Source organism: Filicampus tigris, chromosome 1 (assembly GCF_054856515.1).
Source record: "Filicampus tigris isolate MCC_2025a chromosome 1, RoL_Ftig_1.0, whole genome shotgun sequence".
NCBI lineage: Eukaryota > Metazoa > Chordata > Actinopteri > Syngnathiformes > Syngnathidae > Filicampus > Filicampus tigris.
Window position 1 is genome coordinate 11,152,527 of NC_141217.1, and position 27,528 is coordinate 11,180,054.

Consider the following 27,528-nt stretch of genomic DNA (forward strand, 5'->3'; position numbering starts at 1 on the left):
ACATCGAAGTTGCTCAGTGATCAGAAAACGACCAATCGCGGCTCACCTGTTTTCTGAAGTTGAGCTATGATTGGTCGTTACGTGAGCCCTGAGAAATTTCAATGTCATCTTCAGTCGACAGAAGTGACAAAATGGCTGCCCCAACAGATGGCTAAAAACAGGTGGATTAACTCTTATTATTCAACAGAATGCCTTGCTTCAGCTAGTGGGCCTGCATCGAACATATTCTGGAAAAAAATATGTTTGGATTGACTTCCACTTTAATGTATTCAGGACCTTAGTTATCGGTATTCAGTGATTTATCGCCCAGTAGCAGAATTTTAAAGTCTATTCTACAGCTGACTGAAAGTCAATGTAAAGCCCTTTAGCTTAAGTTAAATAGCGCTACGGAGAGTATTTGCCACATGTGTATGTTTTTACTCTGCTGAGTGGCTATTAAAAAGCTCAAGCAAAGAAATTGCTGACTATTGCTATTTTTGTGTGTTGCAGTAAGCGGCATACACGCCCGTGTTCTAACATTTCCAATCCATTTTGCCAAAATCAATCTGTAAACCATTAAGTTTTAAGGGTCATGTTAGATAAGTTTTAAATGATATTGGAGGGTGTGGGGATCATAGTTTGTGCTATATTTACAGTTTAAACCATTTATATAGGCAATTATCATTGTGAGGGGTGGGGAGCGCATCGGTTCCAGCACTGGCAGCGTTTCGCCATTTGCACAGGGCTCAGTCCCTCTTATTAATGAATCGCAGGGGAGACAGCACAAATGCACCCCTAATAGCCACCACTGAAATTGTGATGTAACGTTCAGATTTTTTTCTTCTGAACTTTTAAATAGATGAAGTGACAACTAACTTAAGCGGACCCTAATCGTTATAGCTCCAGGGGAGAATATACATGTGGCCAGTAAGCGCACAGTAAATGCACCTAAATATTGTTTGTCTTTTTTCACCTCTCCCAAGGCCAAACAGTCACTAGCCACCCTTACCAAGGACGTGCCTAAACGTCACTCCCTGGCAATGCCAACAGAGACGGTTGTCAATGGCAACAACCAGGAGTGGGTGATGCAAGCCGACCTTCCCCTCACTGCTGCCATCAGACAGAGTCAGCAGACCCTCTACGTGCACACGGGCCATCCCACCGACAGACAAGGTACAAGTAGCGTCATTGACCGACCGCATGCACCCGATTCCGCCATGTGCTCTTGTGAGCGTGCTATTACCTGTCATTCCATGCACTTTTTGGATGAAGCAGCGGGCTTATGTACCTACATACCTTATCTTGCACTTTTGAGATGTTTTTGCCTCACTATAAACTGCCACAGATCATCAGAATCAAACCAAGTGGGATGGCCAACTGTCGTACCGCTGATGTACTTTGTAGAAATAGCATGCGATTATTTCTTATTGATCCGTCCAAAGGATTGACACAGGGAAAACAACTTGGGTGAAACAAGTGCTCAAGTAATTTCAGTACCTCAATTAAAAGAAAAAAAAAAATCGATTAGTCAACAAGTTTACTACTCTGCATCAATGTTTAATGCTTGAAGTTGATTAATTGCTAATCAGGTGTTTCTGACATCTCATCCCCCATTTTGGAGCAGTGAAATGTTTGGCCAACAACGCGACAGTCTTCATACGTCCGCGCGTGTCTGAGAATACAAAAATAGGCTGATAACCTCAATAGCGTTGGCTATCCCGATCGCCACTAGTCTTAAAATATTCATAGCAGCGAAACCATGGGACTGGCTGCATCTAATAATGCACGGACACTACTGTATGCTGGACGATAAAAGCACAAGTGAATAGAAACAGTGAAATGTAGAAATGCTTTTTTTTTTTTAATACACCTACAGTGTCCTGTCTTACAACATGCTATGTTATGGAAGACAAGATAAGACCAATCGGTTTGTTAAAGGGAAACATACGCAGGATTGATACTAATTACAACAACTACAATTAGCGTAATTATGTTTTCCTCATGTTTCTATATGCCTGTCGGTCCAAATACTAAATTTCTCGACGTGATACTGGTCCATGGCACAAAAAGGTTGGGGGGCATTGTGCTATGCTGAAACAATATCAAAATGTCGTCGATTAATCGACTGACTCGACTTTGATTACATTATAATCAACTACAAAAACTCTTTCGTCGTTCAAGCCCTAGTGTGTAGGTGTTGTGATTCATTCTATGCAAATTGGTAAATTAACGCAAACTGAATCAACGGACAGGCAGAAAAAAAGGAAATGGTTGTGAAATCACAGTCAGTGTATACGTACCACTCTCACTGGTACACGCTCACTCACTGTTGCTTGGCAACTGCATGATTACATGTAATTTCTGCCTTTTGATTTGGTCTTTCTGTATATCTAGATATGACTGTAAAGAATCCCATTTTGTCAATTTGTTGCATTCACTGCCAAAGCCCTCCTGTAAATATATATTTTTCAAAAATCAAGCTTTTCCCCCTCCGGCTCCCGCTCTCATCCAATTTAGTGGCTGCTGTGCGGGTGAGCCCGTGCCACTCGCGTCAGCCCTCCATCATCTCCGACGCTTCGGCTTTGGAGGGAGACAGGTCATCCACACCAAGTGACATCAACTCTCCACGTCATCGGACTCATTCACTCTGCAATGTAAGACATGCCCGCCAACACCGCAAACTGCTACACTGCCGCCTCCCTTCCTGTCTGGTCACACTGAAACGTCCGCCACAATCTCCACTTTGCTTTAGCCGTCCATTTCCTTGCTGCCCGCAGTCTCCTCTCTAATAAACCTCGTCTCCGTGTGCCAAGAATGAAATACAGCCGACCCTTCTTGTCCTCCATTTGTTTTTTTTTAGTCTGACTTGCGTTTGAGTTTAATGAGCGTGTTCTTTTTGCAGTTTCCCACAATAATTTGGAAATTAGTCTAAAATTCCCATGAAAAGCTGCTCGAAAAGTAAAGCATGTCTTTACACCGTAAAATAACACCACTTGTATTTTTGTGGGGCTAAAACAGTAATTTAGTAAAGTTGGAACAATTTTAAAATATAAATGATTGTCATTTATGGCAACAATGTTAATTAACACAATTTGCACATCAAAGCAAGAAAGTTGTTTGCAGAGTTGTTTTTCCTTATATCTTTCAATCGGGGGACCGTACAAGGTACGATTAGTTCTGCAAACTATTATTTCTTTGTTGTGAAATGCGAGAAAGCACAACAGCAAAACTTAAAATATTTACTTGATTACCTGTCTTAAAATATTTACTTGATTCAAATTTGGTTGAGGTTTGTTGCCTCAAAATTTTGAGTACTCCAAATCAGTATTTTATGTATTTATATATATTTAAAGTACTTATTGAACATACCAAACAATTAAACACAAGACATTGTTATTTCATTCATTATCTCCACTCACAAGGGTATGGATGAGGATGATGATGAAAATAAGAATTTGGACATAGTGTATTGTTTGTTTTAGCTTTTCGGCAATTAACACAGCACAAAGCCATTTGACACTTAAATGTATTATTAAAAATCAGCCACAAAGTTATGCATGGGCCATTCTGTTACATTGTGGTGGTCTGGAGTGTTTAAACTTTCTACCCCTGTGCTTGGACCAGTGATTCCTAACCGCTATGCAAATAATATATAGTTTATTTGTTCATCTACTGTATCACTGTCTGTGACCTATAGCGACAGGCAGAACAATTCAATGTTTTTCCACTAGATGATGTCCACCTGTTGCCATATACACAACCCAGTGATAGCTTTGTTGAACCAAGCAGGCCCAGATTTCATGCTTACTCCATAAATTGAAATTAGATCATTTATTACTTCTGTATTCAATGGATGTCCCAAAAACATGTACTTTGATTGGCCATTACTCATACCGGTAGTTTGTTTTGACTTGGGTTTTTGTAAATAAAGGTAAATGTGTAGTTGGATTAATAACACTAAATTACAGATAAATCAACGTCATAAAAAAACCATGAGTTTTCTCCCTTTAGTCCAGTCTACTCCTTCCTGCATGTTCGCCGATGTTCATACTGGTTTCCCCCATTTTATAAACACGGCTGATAACACGGACCAATGGATTCAACAATATTGTGGAACATTGCTGTCTTCCAATTTCTTATTTCAACTTATCGACAGTCGCTGGCTTTGCGAGGTAAACCTTTTCGGCTTCAAGCTTACCTCTGATGTGAGCAGTGGTGCGTTGTATCGGTGGAGCCCTCTGAAGCTGTCATCCAAATTCACATTTGCATTTTCATGTTTTTGTACTTCCACCGGCACTTTATGACACATTTTCTTTCTACAAAAGTTAAGCACTGCAACAAAAACAAAAAATAGGACTAATGGCAACACAGAGTGAGTAATTTTTGGGAGGGACAACTTGTTTGGTGGTGTGCCGTGAGATTTTTCTATAGTGAAATAAAATGTCTGCCTTGGCTCAATAAAAGTTGTAAAAAAGTGCACTAGAGATGGACTGCTGCCCCAATAAACGCTCATCATATAAAACTGAGTCAAGCTATTGTGCTTGTAAAGATTCTTTTTGCTGTGATTGTACGTGCTTGCCTGGCAGCATGAGAAAAGTCTTGGTATTTCTCACCATCATCTTTTGTCCATCTTTCTACATGCCTACTTCCGTTTGCCCTTCAGTCCCTAGAAGATCTGGAGGTGGCGAAATGTAAGAAGAAGAAGGAGAAGATGGGCCTGGGCTCTTTGTCGCGAGTCTTCGCCCGAGGAAAGCAGCGCAAGTCCCTGGACCCGGGTTTGTTTGATGGTACTGCAACACCCGATTATTACATAGAGGAGGACGCAGACTGGTAAAGGCCGCACAGAGCCTCTGTGGAAATGATCAGAGGACGGTGTTGTGTTTATCCGTGTGTGTGTGAGACAGAGGGCGTGTATGAAGGTGTGTGAGTGTGACCTGGCAAATTGCACCTGTGTGTATGTATGTACATTCCTGTAAATAGAGCGCAACATGTTGGATATTAGTTTCAATTCTCTATTTTGATTTTCACAAACTTGAAGGACTGCTGTACGCGTCAATAACAACAGTTGATGTGCACTTTGTGTGTGTGGATCTAAATGTCTCCTCATCCTGAATGCCTTTCCTTATTTTTGATCTGTAACCCTGACTACCTTTTAAGTCCCCGCCCACATTTACCGTCCTGCTTGGTTCATTCCCCGTCCTTCCACACTACCATGATGAGAGCAGTTTTCCTGTGGGCGACATGCAGACCCTTCGAATCCATCCCATTCTGTCTACAGCCAGGAAAACTGCGTAAGCGCCTCTTTGAGCGGAATGAATCCTCCACTCAAGGCACTTTGTTCCCTAGCAACAGGAGGCCCAGCAGGAATTGTGGGAAATGTGATTTCTATCTGTCCAGATAGAAGCATTTGTACGTGCCATATTGTGCCATGCATGCACGTATTGTAGCTCCTGTCCTACAACGCATGCGACTCTGACTCCACTGTCCGTAAAATGAACTAACAACTGTCTGCTTTGAGAAAAGAGAGGTCAGTTACTCCCGCCACGCTCTTGACTCCAGTCGTCAATGGTCAGGTGCTTGTCATCCTTTACTGAACTAGTAGTGCAAGGGTTCATCACAAAATTAGACACCCACAGTGACTAATCAAACATTAATGGAAAGTAAAGTCAACCATTTTTAGAATGATTACAAAATTAGTGTGTATGCAATATGTTGCTGCTGAAAATTTTCTGCGTAGTGTGGAACGTTTTTGTACAATTTGATTTTCAATTTTTTTTTCCCCACCAAAATTATGCTTTGCACATCCGATAAACAGTGATGATTAATGTCCGTTAATCCATTTCATTAGTTATTTATTAGTTCCATCCATCCATCCATTATCGATACCTCTTATCCTCACAAGGGTCGCTGAATTGGTTGCCAGCCAATGGCAGGGCACACAGAGACAAACAAACATCCGCGCTCACAATCACACCTAGGGGCAATTTAGAGAGTCCAATGAACTTACTATGCATGTTTCTGTAATGTGGGAGGAAACCGGAGCACCCGGAGAAAACCCACGCAGGCACGGGGAGTACATGCAAACTCCACACAGGGAGGCCGGAGCTGGGATCGAACCCACGACCTCTGAACTGTGAGGCGGACGTGCTAACCAGTCGACCACCGTGTCGCCCTTATTTATTAGTTTTTTTCTGTAATTTAAAATATAGTCGTTCTTAATGAAATGCTTGTTTTTTATTCAAAATTGTTGTTAATGATAAACTGGATTTACATTCTTTCTTATGGGAAATAATGCTTCAGTGTTCGTTTGGAACAGATTAATCAGAAAAACTGAGCTCCCACTGTAAATGTATATATTTCAAGCACATTTTTGCTGATCTAAAATTAAGTGACAGCACGCAGTACATCCAAATACTGGACTTTATTCCTTTATTTAATGGCCAACAGGCATCTTTTAGGGGTAAGGCATTTATTTTTCATAATTGATTATTTTTTTTAGTGTCCACAAATAAATGTTACGGTAATTAAAATACCGGTATGTATTATCTGCTTTTGGTAAATAGGAGAGCATGGTGACGCCGAGGATTAGCTCTCATGCCTTGAGAATTCTGAGGTTTTGGGTTTGAATCTCGGCTCCAGCCTTCCTGTGCGGAGTTTGCATGTTCTCCCCATGATTGTGTCGGTTTTCTCTGGGTATTCAAGCTTCTACCCACAGTACAAAAATATGCATGTTAGGTTTATTGAAGATTTTCAGGCAATTCATTTTCCAAAAGGGCCACATGAAAACTTGGAACGGTTGTCGTGAGCCACGCCAACATGCTAACCTTAAATTATGTATTTACATAAAACATTTAATTGTTTTATTTGATCATATGCTATGCAATCTGACCTTGTGTTTTCTGTAGCACATCACGTTTTCATAATAATAATAATAATAATAATATTAATAATCATCATCATCGTCATCATCCTCATATATGAAATCCGGTAATATATTTAGTAACATTCATGAATGAAGGATTTTGGTTCAGCATCAGGTGTATTTTTTTCCTGAAACTTCATAGCTATAAATGACAACCCATGGTAAAATCCGTATTGAGCAAGCTTTTATCGGTCAAACGTAAAAACAGCAACAACAAAAGAAACTTTGTCAAAAACCTGAGGTGTGACGAAAAAAGTAACAGCATTTTTGTGAATCAGCATCAAAAATCCATTTAAGGGACCCATAAAGCCAACTCTGATTAAAATGAGTTGTTGACCAGTGTTATTTGTGTGCTTTTGCTGAATAGAACTGGAGTCTGCATTGCCTCGCCCCCAGGAAATCTCTTCTCCTGACGTTAATCTAACCTCACTTTCCCCTGCAACACTACTGACTGCACACATTACTGAGTATGTGCAGCGGTGGGAGCATTCAACACAAAGCTCACCCTATGAAACTGAAGCTATAAAAGCAATTCTGAATTGGATTGTATGTAAGCACTTCCAATTGTTTATTTCATGAAACATTTAAGCTTTGTTTTTGTTCTCTTGCCAACTTTCAGAAGAGTCCAAAAGGTCGTTCAAAAGTTTTGGAGCCTGTCTCTGTGCTTTTTTTGTTTGTTTGGTTTTTTTTTTGCTCGGATGTTTTACCTGTTGTAAATGGGACAACAATAGAGAAAACTAATATTATTAAAGAATTTTATTTGCAAATGACAGCGGTGCAGAGCGGACTTTAATGGTGAAGTCGTGAGATGTGTATGTGTGACATTTTAAAAGGCATGGTTGAACTACAGAAAAAGAAACAAGGGGGGGACATGAGACCTAAAATAAAATAAGTAAGATTATTTTAAAATAAAAATGAATCATGTTGAATTTTCATGTGGCTGTCCTCTCTTTCCCTGTGTGTTAATATTTGTGTGTGTGTGTGTGTTCATTTGTCATGGCGCTAATCCCGTGTGCCTTGTGTGTGCATGTGTTCGAAGATGCTTTCAAATGGCCTCCTTTCCTCTCCCTCCAAACGTGAGCGCGCTACTTCGTCGTTGCAATCGGGGATGACAATGAGAGGGAAAGGACACCATCCTGGAAACACGTAATGTACTGTAACTCGTTTGCACTAACTACAGTGGCTCTCAACTGTTGTCACCCTGGGACTTGCCTTTCCCAATTATTGCATTAAGTCGCGAGCCACTTTTATAGAAGTTAAAAGCAATAAAAGCAATGTAAAATTGAAAACACACCACTAGCAAAAGTTTACTGATACTGGGCTTTTGGATGAAATTTCTGTATGGACCTAAAATGCCGTGTAACCTTTCCAGGTGAACTTCATTTAACCTTCTCTAAACTTCTGATTGCACCTGTACAACTGTTCAATGTTTCAAGACTTTTTGCAACTTGCTGTTAACAAGTAGCTGACTGCCACTATCCACATGTGTTTGAGCCGTGCATCAACAAATATATTTTCTGGCTCAAGTAGAATTAGTATTCAAACAGTCCTCTTCATCACATTTTGACATGGTGAGATAAAGACGAAAGAAGTGAAATGTGAAAAGCCACTGAGCTTAAAGTGTCACAGAGTGCCATCGGCAACTGTGATCCGGAGAGACTGGAGGTGTCACAGAAAGGCGTAGAAGTGGGCGTCCTTCAATACTGTTGCCACTTTCCTCTGACAATGTCCTGTTTGAAGGCTCACCATGGTGAGGTTCATTTCTTAACTGTGGTCTTGGTCTCATGATGTCAAAATGTGAACAGGGTGATGTCGAGGACTGTTTAAATACCAACACAAATTGAACCAGGAAATGTACGTGTCAATTCATGGATCATTACAACTATTGTGAATTTTACCCTTCATCTCCATGTTGGAGAGCAGCAAGTTGTGCAACAAGTTCTGAAACCCGGAACAGTTGGATGTGCCTTCAAAGTTTAGAGAAGGTTTAATTATGTTGACTAGCAAAGAGTAGTAGTGCATTTTAGGTTCATCCTGAAATTTCCCCTTGAATACTCCTAACCCTTTGCCAGTAGTCATATTTTTATCGATAAGTAAACATGCTTGCGTGTTTTTTCAAAAGCATTTCAGAGCACCTTGTTAAAAACTGAGGATTAACATAACAACGGCATGTACACAAGCGGATGTAGTACAATTAAATGCAAATATTGCCACTCATCTTGGCACCTATCTATTCTTTTAAGGAATGTCTCTTAAATGAACTGTTCCAGGTGGTAGGTCGGTATAGTAGGCGTACTGTCACAAACCGTGGACCTCTGTAATATTTTACTAGCTGTCTACAATCCACTTCCCACCAGTTGATAATCACTGCTCTAACACACTAAAAGAGAGCTTTTTAAAATTTTCCACAAAACATCTGATTTTGATCACTGGAGATGGGTTACAGTTTTTATTGGATCCATTACCAAGTTTGTATGTTGGTAAGAAGTGGTAACATGAGCAAAAAGTGGGATCTGTTTCTTCAGTTTTGATGATGCAGGTGCTTCTGATATTTTGGTTGATTTATGTACGTTCAGTACAGTACATGTAGAATTGGTGGTTGTCGATGACTAACCAGTTTTCCTTTCTGACTAGCAACTACAAAAAAAGTTTAGCGATTTCAGCTGTAACGAGTTAGCTTAAAAAAGAAATAGCAACTTTTCTTTTGGTTGCTGTGTCTATGCTCAAGTCCTTCAGCTCATCTGTTACACTAATGGTGTACAGAGAATGGATAAATGTTAGGTAGCTAACCATAACTTCAGCCGGAACACTTTTTTTTAGGGTGTGTGCAGGTGACAAGGGCTTGCACCGCTCTCCACGCTGGATTTGCAGTGCATACAAAAAGCATTCACTGCGCTACACTTTTTCCACATGGTAGATGTTTACAGCCTTGCTTCAAAATGCATTCAATGTTTTTTTTTCCTCAGAATCCTTCACCCAACAAACCATAATGACAAAGTGAAATGTGTCTGTGTGTTTTAGGGGATAGCTTTTTGCAAATGTAGTTTTCGAAAATGAAAAATAAAGCACATACTTGACTATTGGCAGCCTTTGTTCAATGCTTTGTTGATTGACCTTTGGCAGCAATTGCAGCCTCAGATCTTTTTGAAAATGATGCCACAAGCTTGGCACACCTATCTTGGGCAGCTAAACCCATGCCACTTTGCAGCACCTCTCAAGCTTCATTCAAGTTGGCATTTTGGGGTCTTGTGTGAAGAATTTGAGGAATCATGAATTAAATCCCTTTTGGAATAAGCCTGTAAAACAAAATGTGGAAAAATGTTCTGGATGCATTGTGTGGGAAAGGACACGTGAGATAAAGACCATGTAAAATATTTACATTTAGAAGTCAGGATTACATGCACGCAAGCTTATTGACATTAGTTACTTAAGAGTACCGTATGTTTCATTAGCGCTTCGGTTAAAATTCCTCTCTTAACTTAGGTAAAGCATGCACGGTACACAATGATGGATGATCTACTATCGATTTATTTTGACTCTATATGGGCATACCGTAGGTGCAAATGTACAGTTATGTACTACAGGAAGCAAACCAAGAAGTGTTTTCCAACAGACAATCATTTCATGATTAGCTTAACTCAGGTAGCAAACCGAAAACACTTTCTAAACGGACAGGATGAAGTGCATATAGGCTTAAAAAGAAATGCCCAAAATAATTTTGCACTGGGAAGCACATGATTGATGATTGTGTCCAAGTGTGTAGTTCTTCCCTGTTGAACAATTAGTGGCTCCACATTGCCACCTAATGTTGAAGCTCTTGGAACGTCACAGTGCCAAAAAATGTTCATCTTGCAGTGGTTCTTGTAACCCTTTGTAAAGCAACGAAAGAAAAAGTAAAACTACAATACAGTACTGCAATTTTTGGGTTTAAAAATTTCCCAGCATATTAATGAGTGCTCATAACAGGGCTACTAATATTATTAATCTATACCCTGCAATGTAAAGGAAAGGTATTACCAGATTCAAAATAGATTCTATTTAATAGATCTGATTTAGAAAAAGAAATAGTAAGACAAATATTAGACTCTACGTGGCCTATTATTCTTGATTATTGATAAACGCTTTTTGTTCAAATCTCACTTGCCATTATTGTTATTCTTGTTCTTATTATTATCATCATCATTTCTTGACTTGGTTATATCAATCAAGTTCTAATGTCTAGGTCAGGGATAGGCAAAGTATGGCCCGTGAGCCACAAAAGGCCTGCTCGATTCTTTAATCCAGCCCAATGAGCAGTTACATTAGCAAGAGCTCAAGTACTGTAATATTTTTTTTTTTTATCAATTTAGATTATTTTTTCTAAAATGGGTCAATTAATGTTTTTTTTATTCATTTATCTCAAATAATGGGTTAATTGATTATTATAAATAATATATGTAAATTTGACATTTTTTACATATCGATTAAAGCCTTTTATTGTATTAAATGCATGATTGTTATAATTAACAATTTGTAAAGAATATAATTTGAAGAATGAGAAAGATGTTCTAAAACTATTTTGCATACACGTTTCCAAAAGTTGTACTTATTACTAATACAGTGTGCCTCTTGAGCACCCAAGTTTGCCCACCTCTGCTCTTGAGAAACCTTGAATGATGTCACCACTCACTAGGGCCACGATGCCACCTCTGCCCTCACTCACACTGCCAACCACAACACCCACATGTCCTTACCCCTTCCCCCCCCACACCTCCTCCCCTCATTCACCCACTCACCCAGACTCAGACAGCCTCGCCAGCCCCACCCGCCTCAGCCTCAGCTTGCCCGACGGCCCAGAGGAGCAGCTGGACCGCCTGCAGCAAGTGGAGCTGGCCAGGAGCACGCCAATGTCCCAGTGGAGGGCGGGCACCGTGCAGGCCTGGCTGGAGGTCGTTATGGCGATGCCCATGTACATACGCACCTGCTCGGAGAATGTCAAGAGTGGGAAGGTAAGGTATACAGTGAAACGCTGCTATTTATGGGGGATAGGGACTGAGTCCTGCCACACAGCTAAAATCTGTGTGCAATTGACGCTCCTAAAATACTGTAGCTTGTAATTGCATATAGAGCACTACATACGACTAAATCAAAGGTGGGCAACTCCGGTCCTCGAGGGCTGCTGCCCAGCCTGTTTAAGGTGACTCCCTCCTCCAACACACCTGATTCAAGCGTGTGTTGGAGCAGGGAGACACCTAAAACATGCAGGACAGCCAGCGGCCCTCGAGGACCAGATTCTGGTCGAAATGAAACTCCTCTAATCACGTCAACACTCTTCCTTGTCACCAGATGGTGCTGAAAAACAGTGAATAGGTACGTTTTTCAGCAAATAAAAGAGGATGGATTACCAAAATAAATCCACAAATAGGCAATTTCACGAATACAGAACCGCGAGCATGCGGGGTCTAATTGTAAATTAGTGGTTCTCAAATTAAAGTATCACATCCAACATTCCTGCAATGCACAAATATTGGCAGCACATGAAAAGTTTCCAACGTGATGACAAATGATTGCTTTCGCTACGTATAAGTGGTCACCATGATGGAGGTCATGTATGCATTGAGCAGGGTTGTGTTGACATGTTTGTATTGTAGGTGTTATTGGGGCTAACCGATGAAGACCTGGAGCTTGGTTTGGGCGTAAGCAGTTTGATGCATCGTCGTAAACTGCGTCTGGCCATTGAAGACTACAGAGAGGCTGAGGATGGAAGAGGGTGAGGAAGGCGTGGCAAACGCTGCTTTAAATTACATGGCATGGGTAGCGGAGCGTTGTCTGATGGTTGGCTTTTGGTATAGTTGAGCAGGTTACACTACTTTTAATATCACAACAGTGTTGTTTTAGTGGGTCTTTTACTCAATTTTGCTGGTCCGTCATTCGTCATACGTCAGCGGACAGGGTACTAATCCGTCATTTGTCAGTCTGTCATTTTTCGTGACGAATTGAATTGTAGTCGTCAGTCCGTGCATCAGTTAAGTCCATCAGAAGAAAAACGTCAGTGACGGATGATTTTTACACTGACGGATGAAAACGCACTTCTGTCATGCATCAGTCTGTCATTTTCTAAAGCTGTCCAGTCATTCGTCAATCGTCAGCAAAACGGCAAACATTCATGCTTATATTCTCATCACTACTGAGTGTGAGCTGAACCAACGCTATCCACATCATTCAGGTGAAAGTGCACTACACATTAGTGACTAAATCATATCGATATTCTTTTATGTATACAGAGGAGTAGTTTAGCATTGCACGCGTTATAACTACTTTTGTCTGTTCAAGCACATTATGTAACCAAACGTATGTCCAGTCACATACACAAATAATGTAAGCATCTGGCTGTCCATTCACATAATGAAAAAAAATTTTGTGTCCAATCGATATTGCAAACATCTGTCTGACCATTCCCATATTTTAAGCATCTCTTCAGCAATTCTTAAATGTATCAACAGCTGTCCAGGCAATTGATTTTGACACGTAAACATCTGTCATTCACATTCACACATGATGATGTAGCCTAAATGTCAGCCTCTGAACATGCATAATGAAAATGCCGGTCCACTAGCTTGATTTTAAAATGTACATCTTTGGGCATGATTATTGATGTATATTGTTACATGATGTTCGTTGGTTTTGTGTAGTGTCAACACAGAAGGATCGGAACACTGTTACACTGTTTGTACAATATTTTAATGGTAGGCTGGTAGATTGTTCTTGCTCTCTGTAAATATATGTTTAAATGTGTTTGTATGGTTGTAAAAGTGTGTTTAATTGAGGACCTTTAACCCATTAAGGCTGGGAGTGCATAATCGTCTTTCTACCCTTGAAGCCTGGAGCGCTGTTGCGTCTTTCTACCCTTATAGCCTGGAGAGCTTATACGTCATTTTCTTTTTTTTATCCAATTTTTGTACTCTTAACCAATGAAATGCATCAGAATATACACGTGACGGTGTCGTGAGCCCGCGGAGGATGTTCTGGAATTCTTTGGAGTCATAATGGCGGACGCCATTGATCGTGGGAGCTTTGAGCTTTGTGTTGAATTTCTGGGAAAACTTCAGGTTTTCAAGGGTAATTCCAAAGACAACCTTAGGTTTTGGGGAGCTGTTGAGCCTGGCGCTTTAGGCTTTAATGGGTTAAAGAAAAATAAGTGTTGTGACTACTATAAAAACACATCTAGAGTATTTAGATAGGGTATTTCTATATCACGGGTTTTGCTTATTGTGGGGGTAGTCTGCAACGTAATCCCTGTGATGGAGGATTGATGATTTTATCTGCATGTCCACACACATAATGTTATCATGCATCTGCCCCTTCAGATGTACACGTGCATACACTCCTAATGCAAACATGTCTGCCCATTCACATACAGTACACATATTATGACAACAATCTGTTTCTAAAAGGTAAATAAACGGCTGAGTTAGCTGTCCACAACCACGACTGACATTGCCCATGTGCAGGTTGTCCAGGGCTGCAGACATGGACCACCACTGGGTGGCCAAGGCCTGGCTCAGCGACATGGGATTGCCACAGTACTCGCAGGCATTTCACACCCACTTGGTGGACGGGCGCATGCTCCACTCCCTGACCCGCCGCGACCTCGAACGCCATCTCAACATCTCTAAAAAGTTCCACCAGGCCAGCTTGCTGTTGGGCATCGAGCTGCTACACTCGCTAAATTTTGATAAGGACGTAAGTGGCAACACACACAGCACAACCTGGCCCCTAAAGCCTGATAGAATCTCACTCAAGTGAAAAGTGCTTGTTAAAATGCTCGCCAGGCACTGCAGGCCCGCCGGATACAGTGTGAGCACCAGAACACGGACCCTTTGGTTTGGACCTCTCATCGTGTCATTAAATGGCTTAAAGACATTGACCTCAAGGTGAGGATCAGGGAATGAGCAATTTCAAATTGAACTCACTTCTATTGATAGTCAAATTTGAACTGACTGACTGTGCTTGAATGAATCAAGTATAGCATTCAACCGCTAAAGCCTTCCGTCCATCTGTGCAGGAGTTTGCAGAAGGTATCGTTAGCAGCGGCATCCATGGAGCTGTCATGGTGCTGGAACCCAGTTTTTCCAGCGACACCTTGGCCACAGCAATGGGTATTCCTAGCAGCAAGCACATGGTTCTTAGACACCTTGAAGAAGAGCTGACAAATCTGATTGGCCTGGCCAGGTAAACCCATGCACTTTTGTTTTAGTACCCACTTCCTATGAATTTTATGCAAAAATTAAGTATGGTTACAGCAACAGATGTTAAAACACGGCTTGAACTTTGCAGGGCAGATGCCAAGCAAGACTTTGAGCGCTTACTTTTAGGAACGCCGCCAACTCCCCTTCGCCAAAACTCCCCAAGCAGGTCGCCCGGCTCTGCCAGTCGACACACGGATGATGAGGGCTCACTGAGGAGAAGGGCTGTCAAGGTGGGGAAAAGTAGTGACCTCATCTTTTCATCTTGCACCAAACACAATACGGATGTATTACAGTATGCGTCTGCAGTAAAAATTAGCATTGCACAAGCTACATACAAAATATACTGGTATGTATTCAATGCAATGAGAAAGAAATGACCTGGATGAATGAGAATACACGCAAACCAAATGTACCGGTTACATTTTATATTTTGAGTCATTACGATTTGAAAGTAATTAGCAGAGCTGGGCATATTAGTAAAACAAATTCACCGTCCGTTTATCACCTTCCACCTGCAGCCGGGGTACCCTTCCGCCGTCCGTTTATCTGCCATTTTATACGGCCCGACCGTAATCTTGTAATTGCCTATTGGTCCCCCTCCTCCACCCCCCTAAAAAAAAAAAAAATCATGGTCGAACAGATTGTGCACTTTTGCGGAGAGCTATAGCACCGTATGGGAATTTCGGATAGTTCACTGGAGCACCTCAGTAGTACAAAACTGTCTGGCTTTATATTTTTCCTCGTCATTCATCGATGTCAGGCAGCAGGAGTCGAACCACATGGCAAGCAAAAAAGAAAATGATCGAAATGGCTTACTTCTTCGATGTAAATAGTGGCCGGCAAGGGATCAGTCGTATTGTCATCTGTAACACCATAGGGCCCCCAACGAAATGTTTACTACATATGAAGGTAGAAAGTCTTCAACTTGCTGGCGTTAAACTTGGACACCCGCACAAGTTGACCCATCATTCACATTTATCCCTCTGAGTTTTTGGCTTCGGGAAACGAATAAAGAATACATCCTTCATATGTGGACGGTCGTAGTGTCTGGAGTTTTTTCTGCAAGTTCCGTAGCAGCAGTGTTTACTCGGCATGTTTATTTCTGAGATAAATGAGCAGAATACAAGCAGCACTAACAGGATTTGTCTGCGAGCATGCATCTACATTTTTCTACAGTCTATGTTGGGACCCGCTCAATGTGACGTCACGCATTAGCTGACCAAAAACAGGCCTGATGTAAAATACACTAATCAAGCAGTAAACTTACCTGTATGAAACGAAACAATAATCATCAATATTAGGTTATAGACGATTACATGGACAGGCGAAAATCCACTTCTACTTATGCTTAATCCGTCTTTTATTTTTAATTTCCCGTTTATAGTTTATCATCGGCAAAATGGGCGTCCGTCACAGGCGGATAGACGGACCAGTCTGTCAGCTAGGCGGAATGCCCAGCTCTGGTAATTAGCTATAATAAAATACTAACCTCTCAACATACTTCCGAAAGATACTTCTGCCAGAGCAACCAAGCAACTCTTTCACTTTAATACATCGATGGCCTCTATTTAACAAGAACATTGCCAATGCAACAGATGCGATTGTTCATAATGGGGCATATTGTCCCGTTCGCGCTTCAGTAATTTTTTTATGCGCCTTCCTTACCCACTTTCAAGGTGCTGCGATCCTCCCCTCCAAACTTTTGACCGACCCACTGTACGCAAAACTGAAAATGTGTGCATAAACACCAGAGGCATGTTTCGATGAAGTCTGAGGGTGGCCCATGCAATTTCCAAATACCGTAGTGTAGTTTTCTTGAGATGTGAATTCATAATGTGATGTTCTGAATACAATAAACTAGATATACCTCTATTTGCATTGGGTTCCGTAAGAAATCTAAGAAATGATTTCTATTTCTTGAAAGTTGAGGCTCTTTTTTTGGGGTCACTCCATTTGTCATATTTTTTGTTTTGCAGAGTTCATGTCTTTTAAAATAATTTTGTCCAACTTAAGGCAAAGATATTGTACCCTTGTAATTAAAATGGACGGTATAAATAAAGTTGAAAAAAAATTGCAATTTCAGCTTGTATGTCCATCAATAGTTTGGCCTGTATCTCTTTTGAGTATGCCTTAATTTGAGATGCTATTTGGAGGTTTACTCCCTGCCACCCTCAATGACCTTCATTTAATTGCGCTCCACAGATTTTCAATATAGCTAGGGAATGATTTTGGCCACACCATGAGGTTTTCTCCCTTTATAGCCATAGCAGAAAAAGCTTCAACTGGATGTTTTGCAGTGTAGGATAGTGTTTTGTGGTGCATGGCAATTTTGTTCTATTGGTCCTCTTTTTTTATTCTTTTAATACCATGGCAGGAAATTATCCAAATCCACTTTACTGGCCCAAAAATGATTTCTTACACATAATGTATCTTTTGTTCATCAATCTACGCCTGCAACTTAAATTGAAAGGCAGAACAATGAAATGCTCTTCCACTAGATGGCAGAAGGTACAATGCCCAGCCCAATGCGGTGTCTGGTACCCCCCAGGCACCACCCAAGGACCACACAAGTAGCCCGTTGGGGGCTGGGGGGCTGTTCTAAAAATGGCTCACCAATGATGGGACATTGTGATTTTCTCAGAAAGATGTAGAAGTGATCATCTGAAAATGTAAACACTGGCAGAGAATTATAGGAATAGTGTTGCATATGACCTTTACCTGTTGACTAATTATTACGATAAATCTTTAACATTATCAGGGTATTCATTTAAATTAAAATCACTATTAATAATAACACATACAATTATTAAAAGTAAGTAGAGAAAATGTGTTATTTAAAAAGTGTGTATAAAACCGTTTGCCCTCTGCATTAATCAGTACCCAAGAAGTAGCTCTCGGTTTCTAAAAGGTCAGTGACCCTTAACTTAACCTATGTTTCCACTAGTTTCCAATCATACAACAGCTTTGTGTTCAACGGAACAAACCCAAATTCCACACTAAGTGAATTTGTAAGTAAGTAAGTTGAGATGACCTCCCGACCCTGTAAACAGCATATTTATTTTTGTTGCAGCCACCAACAGGATTCAGCCCAAAGGCGCGCAATGGACGGGACTTGAGCTACCACAATTGCTATGGGTCGCTACCTCGTGAGGTCAGAGAGCAAACACCTCCCAGGACACAAGGGAGCCCCGTCCGGGCTTACGCCAACATCGGGGTGACCAATGTGTGAGGTTATCAGGGTGCGACACGGCTATCCGGTATAAAGAGAAACCTTTTGATGGCAGACTGCACTTCTTCATTCAAGTGTCTGTTTAAAGGAAAACTGTGTCACCTCAATATGTGACTTTTTTTTAACAGAATCAAAAAATGAAGAACTGATGCTATGTTGAATATTTTTATATTTGTTGTTTGTCTGGACTAACGGGATTTCTATGATGGATTTGTATTCAACACGGTACTTGATGACAAAAAAGGTCTTATCCATGTAAAATAACTATCACGTCTTTGCAGCTCTGATGTGTGATGCCTTGTCAATGTAGCAAGTCTCAATTAACAAAAAATGTTGCGTATAATGTATGTTTGTTATTTTCATTTTGCACACATACAGTTTACAAATGTTTGTGTGAATTATAAATGAATACAAGCTGTGTATGAAAGATTATTATGAGAGTATTTTCTTTTTTATCAAATATAAGTGAGCTGTTACGTATGCTATTACCGCCAACCGGAAGTAGAGGTCAGACCCAGGTGGTAAATGTGACGCTAAACAAGAATGATACAGCCTCCTAAATAGAAGGTCCCAGAAGGACAGTGTAATAAAAATGACGACAACAGGATATTAACTGACTTATATTCAGCTCCACAGTTTTGTGTTTTTCTCTTTATTCTTTGAACAGGTGATGGGGCAGCATTACTGTACACACACACTTATTTTATATATCCCAAAATGGGAGCGGTACAGGGCTAGGAGAAGTTCTGAGCGGGAGCCCAACATGAGTGGTAGTTGTTTTCACCGGGAGCGGTACAGGACAGGATTTTTTTTCTTCTCATACAGTCCGGTAGTGGGACAGGATGTTTTTTTTTCTGTGGGAGTTGGATGGGACATGAGTGAAAATCCACTTATGTGTCACCCTCTAGTTCAGAACAGCATATTGTCGCTGTCCTGTGAAAAACACGTATATCGAATTTTGCAATTTTTAAAAAATGTTCACGTTAATGGGATGTCTGTGATGCAACCCCATTCACGTAAAAATAACATTTTTTTTTAAAAAAAAGGACAAAAGTGTTTTTCACAGGACAGCAAAGATATACAGATTGGTGTCTGTCTGTCTCCCTCTCATTCTTTCTTTGGTTAGGTTTAAAATTATTGCATCATATTGATGACTGAAATACATTTTGTCTCTGGTCTAGAATATTCACTGTGCTGCAGCCTACACAGAGCAATTGTTAGAAGTGTACAAGAGAGTGCCAGATAATGCTGATCATGAAACACTTTTGCACGCCATTTCCAAGTCCCCAGCCCCTCAACTTGTACAAAACATGCCAGGAGAAGAACATCTTGTTGGGAGACAGTTGATACATTGGATAGTCTGCATTCCCTTTTGGTCATCCTTCCTAAGCATGGCAACGGGGCTGTAACGGAGGCTGACAAGCAGTTTAACTCCAAGCTCAGTTGTGGGAGGATAATTGTAAAGCAAGCCTTTGGAAGGATCAAATGCAAGTCATCTGCAAAGGTAATGTTAGTTCACTTACATTGTATGAACATTGAATGAAGGCGAATGTACAGTATGTGTATCAACAGAGCTGGGCAGTCCATCCCAGGGGCGGAATGGTCCGTCCCGGATGGATGCCCATTTTTGGGACAGAGGACGGGTGTGACGAGTTTTAAAAAAGGGACGGACTAAGCAAGGGCGGAGGTGGATTTTAGTCCGGCCCACTAATCGTCACTCATGCGTGTGTCGTGGTCGCGTGGCGACCAAAGTTCATCTCAACCGAAAAGGGCAAATGACTAAAATACCCTCCGAACACTTCAAACGTGCCACTAGTTACCCAAATGCGCAGGAGAATTTTCAACAGGAGATAAAGCACGAGTTCTACTAGTATGACAAATGATGAGACCCAGTGTCAGAGCCAGCACACCGGCGAGTGACGCCAGCATGTCACTTGACTGTCCGCTGCTGGAGGAGTACATGGCTTTAGTTGTGCTAAAGCTAATGGAAACAAATATTGCCGTCTTGGTAAGGTTCAACAGCTGTAAAAAAATAAAGAAAGTAAAAGCATATTAGGCATAACAAGCTCCTCGCACACGGTTCTCCAAGCCTGGTCTCTTTTTTTGTTCTTGTTCGTCATATAGCTCAGGATGTCCACAAACCACAACGATGATGTTTTCCTTCATTTTGCGCTTTCCACAGAAGACTCGCCGAATGTACAGGACACTGTGTGTGACGTAGTACTCCCCGATGCTGTATGTGTATGTTTGTACGTACATACGTATGTATGAATGTACTGTATGTACAGTGTATGTATTGTAGCGATTGTTTAGTATTAAATATTACTTTAATAAATGGACGGTGATTGGGGTTAATGCCTGCACTAACTCTCAATCGCCGCTAGGGAGCACCATGCCCGTTTTGGGTTGATTCTTTGGACAAAACGGATGAAAAAATCCTCTTAATTCAGTCTTAATATATGAAGGCGCTACATTAAAGATATGTATATATTAAATACAAATATACACCAGATCAATGATTGAAAGTTTGACTCAAACACACACAATTCACACTAGATTTCTGTAAGTGACAATGATTTATTTTCTACAGCTATTGAAATCCAGACGAAACACACTACAATGTTCAGAAACAGAAATAGAAACACAATAAAGAAATCCTATCTTAGGGCAAGTCTAAATAAATGAAGAAAAACGAATATTGAAAGATTGTGAGAAAAAGGGCATTGGGGACCAGACGATGTGTGTGTGTGGGGGTGTGTGTGCGTGTGTGTTAGGCGTGCGGGCGCATGTGATGAGGGGTGATCTGGCATACCAACTTAAGGTTAGCTGACTTGTGCAAAGCTCTGTTGATTCCCAATTGAATTGTGCACCAACTGTATACCCTGTAGGAAATTGCAAGCTGCACCTACAGGTGTTGGTTGTTGACGCTCAAACGAGCAGGGAGGAAGCGTTGCCGCAGAGAATGATGTCACAGGGAAGCAAGAAGGAAAAGGAGGAAAAATTGAGTCCCAAAAATGTCAAAGTTCAACCAAGGGAAATTGATTGCAAAGACCACGGAGGTTCAGCACGCGGCGTTGTTCGGACCAGGTGGGACTACCCGTTCCGGGCGCACAGACGCTGGTCGTGAGAGCGCTCCGGCTTTTGCCGGGCACATGCTGTGATTCCCGTTTTGAGGGAAGTGGCGCGCCTTTTTGGGGATGCTGGCTAGGTGGAGGCTAGAACCATTGGATCGGACCAAACTAAATTTTGAAGGTCCCCACGTGTGCCGTGGTTGGTCGACGGGCGACTCAAAAAGTAACAAAAAGAAGAAAATGTTCTGACCCGGGACGGATCAGAGGGTGGCTGGTGACAGAGGAGAGTTAGTAAAGCCACTCTAAAAAAAAAGGTGTAGGAGGTTCACGAAAGGTTCTCAAGAGAGTGAGTTTCGGAAGCATTTTGCCAGAGTCTTGAAAAGGGTTTCCAAAAAGAGAGGGACTCTTTTTTTTCCAGGAGAGAGACCGAAAGGGAGAACTTCTGCACGGCCTTTATAGGGGCCCGGCATGTTGATGAAGCTGGCTGCGTCCTCCCCCCATGTCTAGACGCTGGCTGAGGGAAACGATTTCCCAAATTTGTCAAATAATTTTTTTAGAGCTTGGCACACGTGAGCAGAAAAGTTAAAATACCTGTTGTTGTGTGGGGTTTTTTTTTCCTGATCACTGAACAACAGGTCGGTCACATTCCGGAATGATGGAACGCATAATAAAGTTGTGTTTTTTTTTTTTTCTTTCAGAAGTTGTCAAAAATAGAACACAACGACAACTGCATAATTCAAACATCATGCATTGGGTGTGGTTTTCATTTCATATGTCCTGTGGAGGCAGATCAACATGAACACATTGGACGCAAATTAAAACATTATTTCAATTAGTTTCCAGTTGCAGACGCGGGTCAGTCCATCTTCATACTCGCCACTAGGGGTCACACGTGCTCTAGAAATGTGCAGTTTGCAGGTTGAAATGCGTATTGCTTGGTGGCGGTGCCAAAGGTCGCGCGTCCTGTGGGTCTGATGTCTCGGCCAGCTCCGCCAGAGACGGCTTGATTGAATAAAGACCCAGAGGGTCCGGCGTCTTTATGCTGATTTTTGCCTTTTTGTGCCTTCCTGCTGGGATAGGATTGGAAAGACCATGCGTTGGTCTTCCTTTGGATCCGGCAGGTCGCTCCAAAGGCTGGGTGCTGGCACTTCAAAAGGGCCAAATATGTGTATTCCAGGTCTGGCGGAGGAAGCTTGGGGGTCAAGCTCTGTGTTCACCCGATCTGGCATCCCATTTTCGTTACAGTATGTATGTACAGTATATGCTGTATAAGAAAATAAGTAATGCAGCAGTTACTTAGAGCATGCTTCTGAACACTTATTGATGGGCTAAGCTAATGTTGTTTTTCTTTATAAAGAAAAAATAAAATATATCAGACAAACACAAAGCTGAGTTTGAGGGTCAAGCAAGGAAAATGTATAGTCTATGTAGCCATATGAATGTATGTATCTATGTATACAGTATATGCTCTGTATGCTGTAAGATAAATTTTAGGTCGAACTTTGTGTGCTGAATCACTGTTTTAATTCAAGTATAACTTGTTGGTGTTAGACATACTTAGGCGATTCTGACTTTGGGTTCGAATCCGCACCAATTGGACATCAGCTGCTAGGTGCCGGAAGAGGCCGGCCCGGACAAGACTGCCAACACCGCGAAGAGAGACCGCGATCACCGCCGGGTCTTGGCAGGCACTGCAGCTGAGGAGATCTGCGGGAAAGGTGTGGCAAAAGTCCAGAGTCACCACCAGAGTCGCCAAAGTCGTGGGGAGCGGGCGGAGGAGCCGACCGGGAAAAGGAACGCCTGGCTCTGGCCCAGATGCTGTGCACCCTGGGTTTTCTACCCTGCCAAAATAACAGTTCGTATTTGGCGCAGGGCATTGTGGGATTGGTGACTTCAACGTCCAGCGCTCTATTGTGTTTTGTACGTTTTCGTACGTTTTACATACTCTAAGAGTGCACTATGTGTGCTAATTTGGTAAAGTGTCATTGTTTGTTATATCAGCCCAAGACTGTTGAAATATGTTTTTATTCATAGTAATGATTAGAAAAAAGCGCTACAGTATTGGTTTATAAAAAGTATAGTGTGTGAACCTTTTGATTTGTTGGCTATTCTATTTTTTAAAACTGATTAAATGCATAAATATGAGTGTGTGTGATCTGTTTTTCAATGTTAAAAAACTGACTTGAGCATCTCAGTTGGGGATGGAGAGGGGGTACCTATATTTAATGGTTAGCCCCAGTGCCCTGTGTAAGTAAAGGGGGCCCTGGACTCACCCATGTGTGTGGTGTAACATGTTAGTTGGCAATGCTAAAACAATGGCTGCTCATTTGATTTTCTACTGATGCAAACAAACGTACAGTCAGGTGAACAGTACTCGGAATAAATTACTGATTATTTGTTAAATTATTTATTAAATACACACTGCAAATAATTATAAATGCTCCTTCAAAGTAGCCTGTCAGATGATCCGTGAACGTCACTGGCAATGTTTATCTCCAGATCCACTATGCTAATTAATTTTATTAATTCCAGGTAGTGCTACATAGAATACATACAGTGCATGGAGAATTAACACAGTGTATTAATTCATTTGTATGAATTCGAGTATCATGGACACACAATATATTTGCTGATTTCAAAACAGAGCCGTATTCCAGGAAACTTACTGTAATGCATGAAAGACCAGCATACATGGTAGTCCGGCTCACCGGGAAATTGAGAGAATATCCAGATTACTCACTCCGGGGCTGGGTTACAGTATTTTCATTTAGCAGTATCATACAGCAGTTCTCTTTTTTTTTTTACACTTGTGTATTTATGAATGTTTGTTATTGTGGTGGGGACCATGTGCAAATTACATTAATCAGGAAGAAAATATGTTTTGCACCAGAGTGTACCTCTGCAAACTAATTTCCATCTGCGGTCCCTCGTACACAAAAATTAGAGGAAAGCAAACAATACATTGTACAGTACGGGCAACAATGCATAATTAGATCAAGTAACAAAGTAAAAGTAAGTAAAAAGTCCAAGTAAGCCGCCCCACCTCAGCAACCCTTCCTTTATGCAGGTTTTGTGTCCTGTTGAGTTTGTGCCACTACTACTACTGCTTTGAAAAGACCGATTGTCCTATGACTGTTTTAGTTTTGGCTACTGCACATTAAAATATGACTTAAAGTGGGACCAATGGGAATTCGACAGTTTAAAGGACACTTGGATGATCTTAACATTGGCACTTATATGATAGGTTTGCATGTAAAAATGACATTAGTGCTAAAATGCCCACCTCAAAAGACTCTGTAGTCATTTAAGGTATTTTTTTGTGATTAGGTTTGCGACAAATTTCCCCGCCCCAAACAGGGGCGTGGCTTATGTTATGTTTACGGTCTCAGCAGTCTACGTCACGCGAGGAAGGCATGCTTGGTAATATTGCTCGCTTTGTCAGTTCTGTTGTCTAAAACGGTGACCGATCGCCACCAAAATGCAAATGCACATTACTACTCTTGTCCACTTCAACCTGTGAAAGTATAAAAGTGTTCTGCACAATAGTTTGGATTTATTGACTTAAAACATGATGTCGTCATGATCACTCTCTCTCTCTCTCTCTCTCTCTCTCTCTCTCTCTCTCTCTCTCTCTCTCTCTCTCTCTCTCTCTCTCTCTCTCTCTCTCTCTCTCTCTCTCTCTCTCTCTCTCTCTCTCTCTCTCTCTCTCTCTCTCTCTCTCTCTCTCTCTCTATATATATATATATATATATATATATATATATATATATATATATACACATATATATATACCGTATATATTAGATGGGGTTTGTGCATATCTCTAGGTTTACTTGCTACACAACATACAAGCACAGACAGATGCTCAATTCATACAGGGTTACTTATTTGCTTCTAGGGAAAGCGTTAGATGCAATCAAGGCTTTTCCCTGTGCTTTCCTGTCTCAGTTCCTGCATGTGACATAAAACAGAGAAGGCAGATAACAGTATTAATAGAAAGAGAAGTTCCAACCAGAACAATGCAATCCAGTTGCCTGGGTTTAGACTGCTTTTGTCATTACTTTCAAACAGGCCTTTGCATTTGTCTTGGAGAGCAACTGATCTAAAAGAAATAATAATAATAAAAAAAAAAATAGGGCCACTTTGTTTGTGCGAGCCTCGACATGTAAACAAATAGTGGTCGGGAATATAAAGCGGCTGCTAGTTTCAGTCCTTGTAGTTGGTTGATGACCAAGGTGCCATCAGACATGTTTGATGTTGACCTTGATTGATGAAGTTGTTTGTTCATGACCACCAGGCACAGTTGTTTTACTTTTCATTTTACCATCTCATGTCACCACATTACTCTCGCTTTCAGTGTGTAAACACTTTTTTGGTATGTAAATTCTGCTGGACTTTGCTAACGTTTGACAGTTTGTGTAAATCACGAATGTTTGCACAAGCACAATTTTTTTTGCACAAATATGTGCAGTGTACTATTTAGGCAAAACTACCAGTACTCGTACTATGTATGCCCAACACACACACAGGGAGTATGTATTGGTATCATTCATTTTCTTTAACATGCTCAACATGGCATGCTCCAGCTTACCTGCGACCCTAGTGAGTATAAACAGTATAGCAAATTAATGATGGATTGATTTAATTTGTAAATGTAGGTCTGTGCTTATGTTGGTGTTTAGGCCACCAGGGAGGTCCTCCTTGCTCACCATTGATAAAAAAAATAAAAACACACTCCCGTAACTTCAAGTGATGCTCTCCTCACTTTTTTTTTTCCTTTGAACACCCCTTGTTGAGGTTTGTATGTCTTTTGGAATATGAATCTCAAAATAAAGCCAAAGAAAGAGCAAAAATACAAATGCAGGTTTCATTTGTACAGGTTTTATTTGACATGTTGTTGTGGACACAAGCGTCAGTAACATGTTTAAAGCTAATCCTATTTGAGTTTGGGCAAGACGGTCAGGTACATCCTGGACTGGATGCCAGCCAATCTCAGTCTCAATCTCTATTGACTAACAACCAGTCACACTTACATGGATGATTTCAAGCAGCAGTCCCCAACAACCACAGACAGAAAAACAGAACAAAAATGTAATTGATCATGAGTATGTTTTATCTTAAAAAATCAAGTGCATATACATGCATGCGTGTAACTGCTCATCTTGATTACGTAGTACGGAGTTTAAAAAATAAAAAAAGAAAGAAAGCTCACAGGAGGGATGGATGGAGGTTATAGCCGCCAACTAGGTTGCCAACCGTCCCTTGAATACATCCTGTATTTAGAAATATAAGTAAGCGTCCCATATTAAGTTGTAAAGGGACGCACTTTGTCCTGTAATTTCGTGAGGGTCAAAAATAGGCTGTAAAATGTTAATGAAATTAATGAACACCAGTTCCCTTTATATGACAATTTATGGTATCGGTCCTAGGCCCTCCCCTGCTCTGTGACCAATGAGGTGAAAGCACATTCCATTCGTGCGTATCAGGATACAGAATCCGCTTATCTTATTGCCAAAAAGCAGCATGAAAAACTTGTTGTCCACCAGGCAACGCCAGAGATAGATATGGTATGCAAAGAATGATTTTGTTTTTAACCCTCTGATCAAGGTTAATATGGGAATGTGCAATGAATGTCAGCATTGTATGGACAAACAACATTGGAATAAACAAGTACAATTGATTGACAAGTTTGTTACATAGATAATACAAAAAAGTAATACATTGATGAATAATAGATAAAGATTACACACACAACCTTTCATTTATTACAAGTTCAAACAGATATGCATAATTTTAACTGTACAGGCAGCCGATATACTACACTTTAACTATAAATATAGTACAAAAAACTATCAGCCAAACGGCATCGAGAACGGACTTAACCTGTACCACGTCACACGCATTGCTGACACGTGGCCGAGTAAGGAAAAAATAAAAAAATAAAACAATGTTAAGTACCTAGCGGTAGGGCTGAACGATTTATCGTTTTGAGACCGAAATCGCGGTCTCAGACAACGTGATTTCGAGATCGCCAAAGATGCAGTTTCTTTAAAATGCACTTATCCCCCACGCTCACCATTAGTGGCATACTACTGTGGG

At 41.0% G+C, this 27,528-nt stretch overlaps 1 protein-coding gene across 5 annotated transcripts in view; it reads left to right on the plus strand.

Moving 5' to 3' along the window:
• The window catches only part of kazna (kazrin, periplakin interacting protein a), a 178,820-nt gene extending 160,030 nt beyond the window's left edge, over window positions 1–18,790 (plus strand). For 4 of the 5 annotated variants that reach the window (XM_086052103.1, XM_086052100.1, XM_086052109.1 and 1 more), the window contains 10 exons: window positions 963–1,152; window positions 2,497–2,633; window positions 4,643–4,766; window positions 11,681–11,889; window positions 12,532–12,650; window positions 14,392–14,623; window positions 14,713–14,814; window positions 14,946–15,112; window positions 15,218–15,359; window positions 18,200–18,790. In XM_086052103.1, the coding sequence (XP_085908229.1) occupies window positions 963–1,152; window positions 2,497–2,633; window positions 4,643–4,766; window positions 11,681–11,889; window positions 12,532–12,650; window positions 14,392–14,623; window positions 14,713–14,814; window positions 14,946–15,112; window positions 15,218–15,359; window positions 18,200–18,358 (1,581 nt within the window). In that variant the 3' untranslated portion in view covers window positions 18,359–18,790. The remainder of the gene's footprint in view (window positions 1–962; window positions 1,153–2,496; window positions 2,634–4,642; window positions 4,767–11,680; window positions 11,890–12,531; window positions 12,651–14,391; window positions 14,624–14,712; window positions 14,815–14,945; window positions 15,113–15,217; window positions 15,360–18,199) is intronic. The other variant, XR_015089619.1, reaches the window with a different exon arrangement.
• Window positions 18,791–27,528: the final 8,738 nt, after the last annotated feature.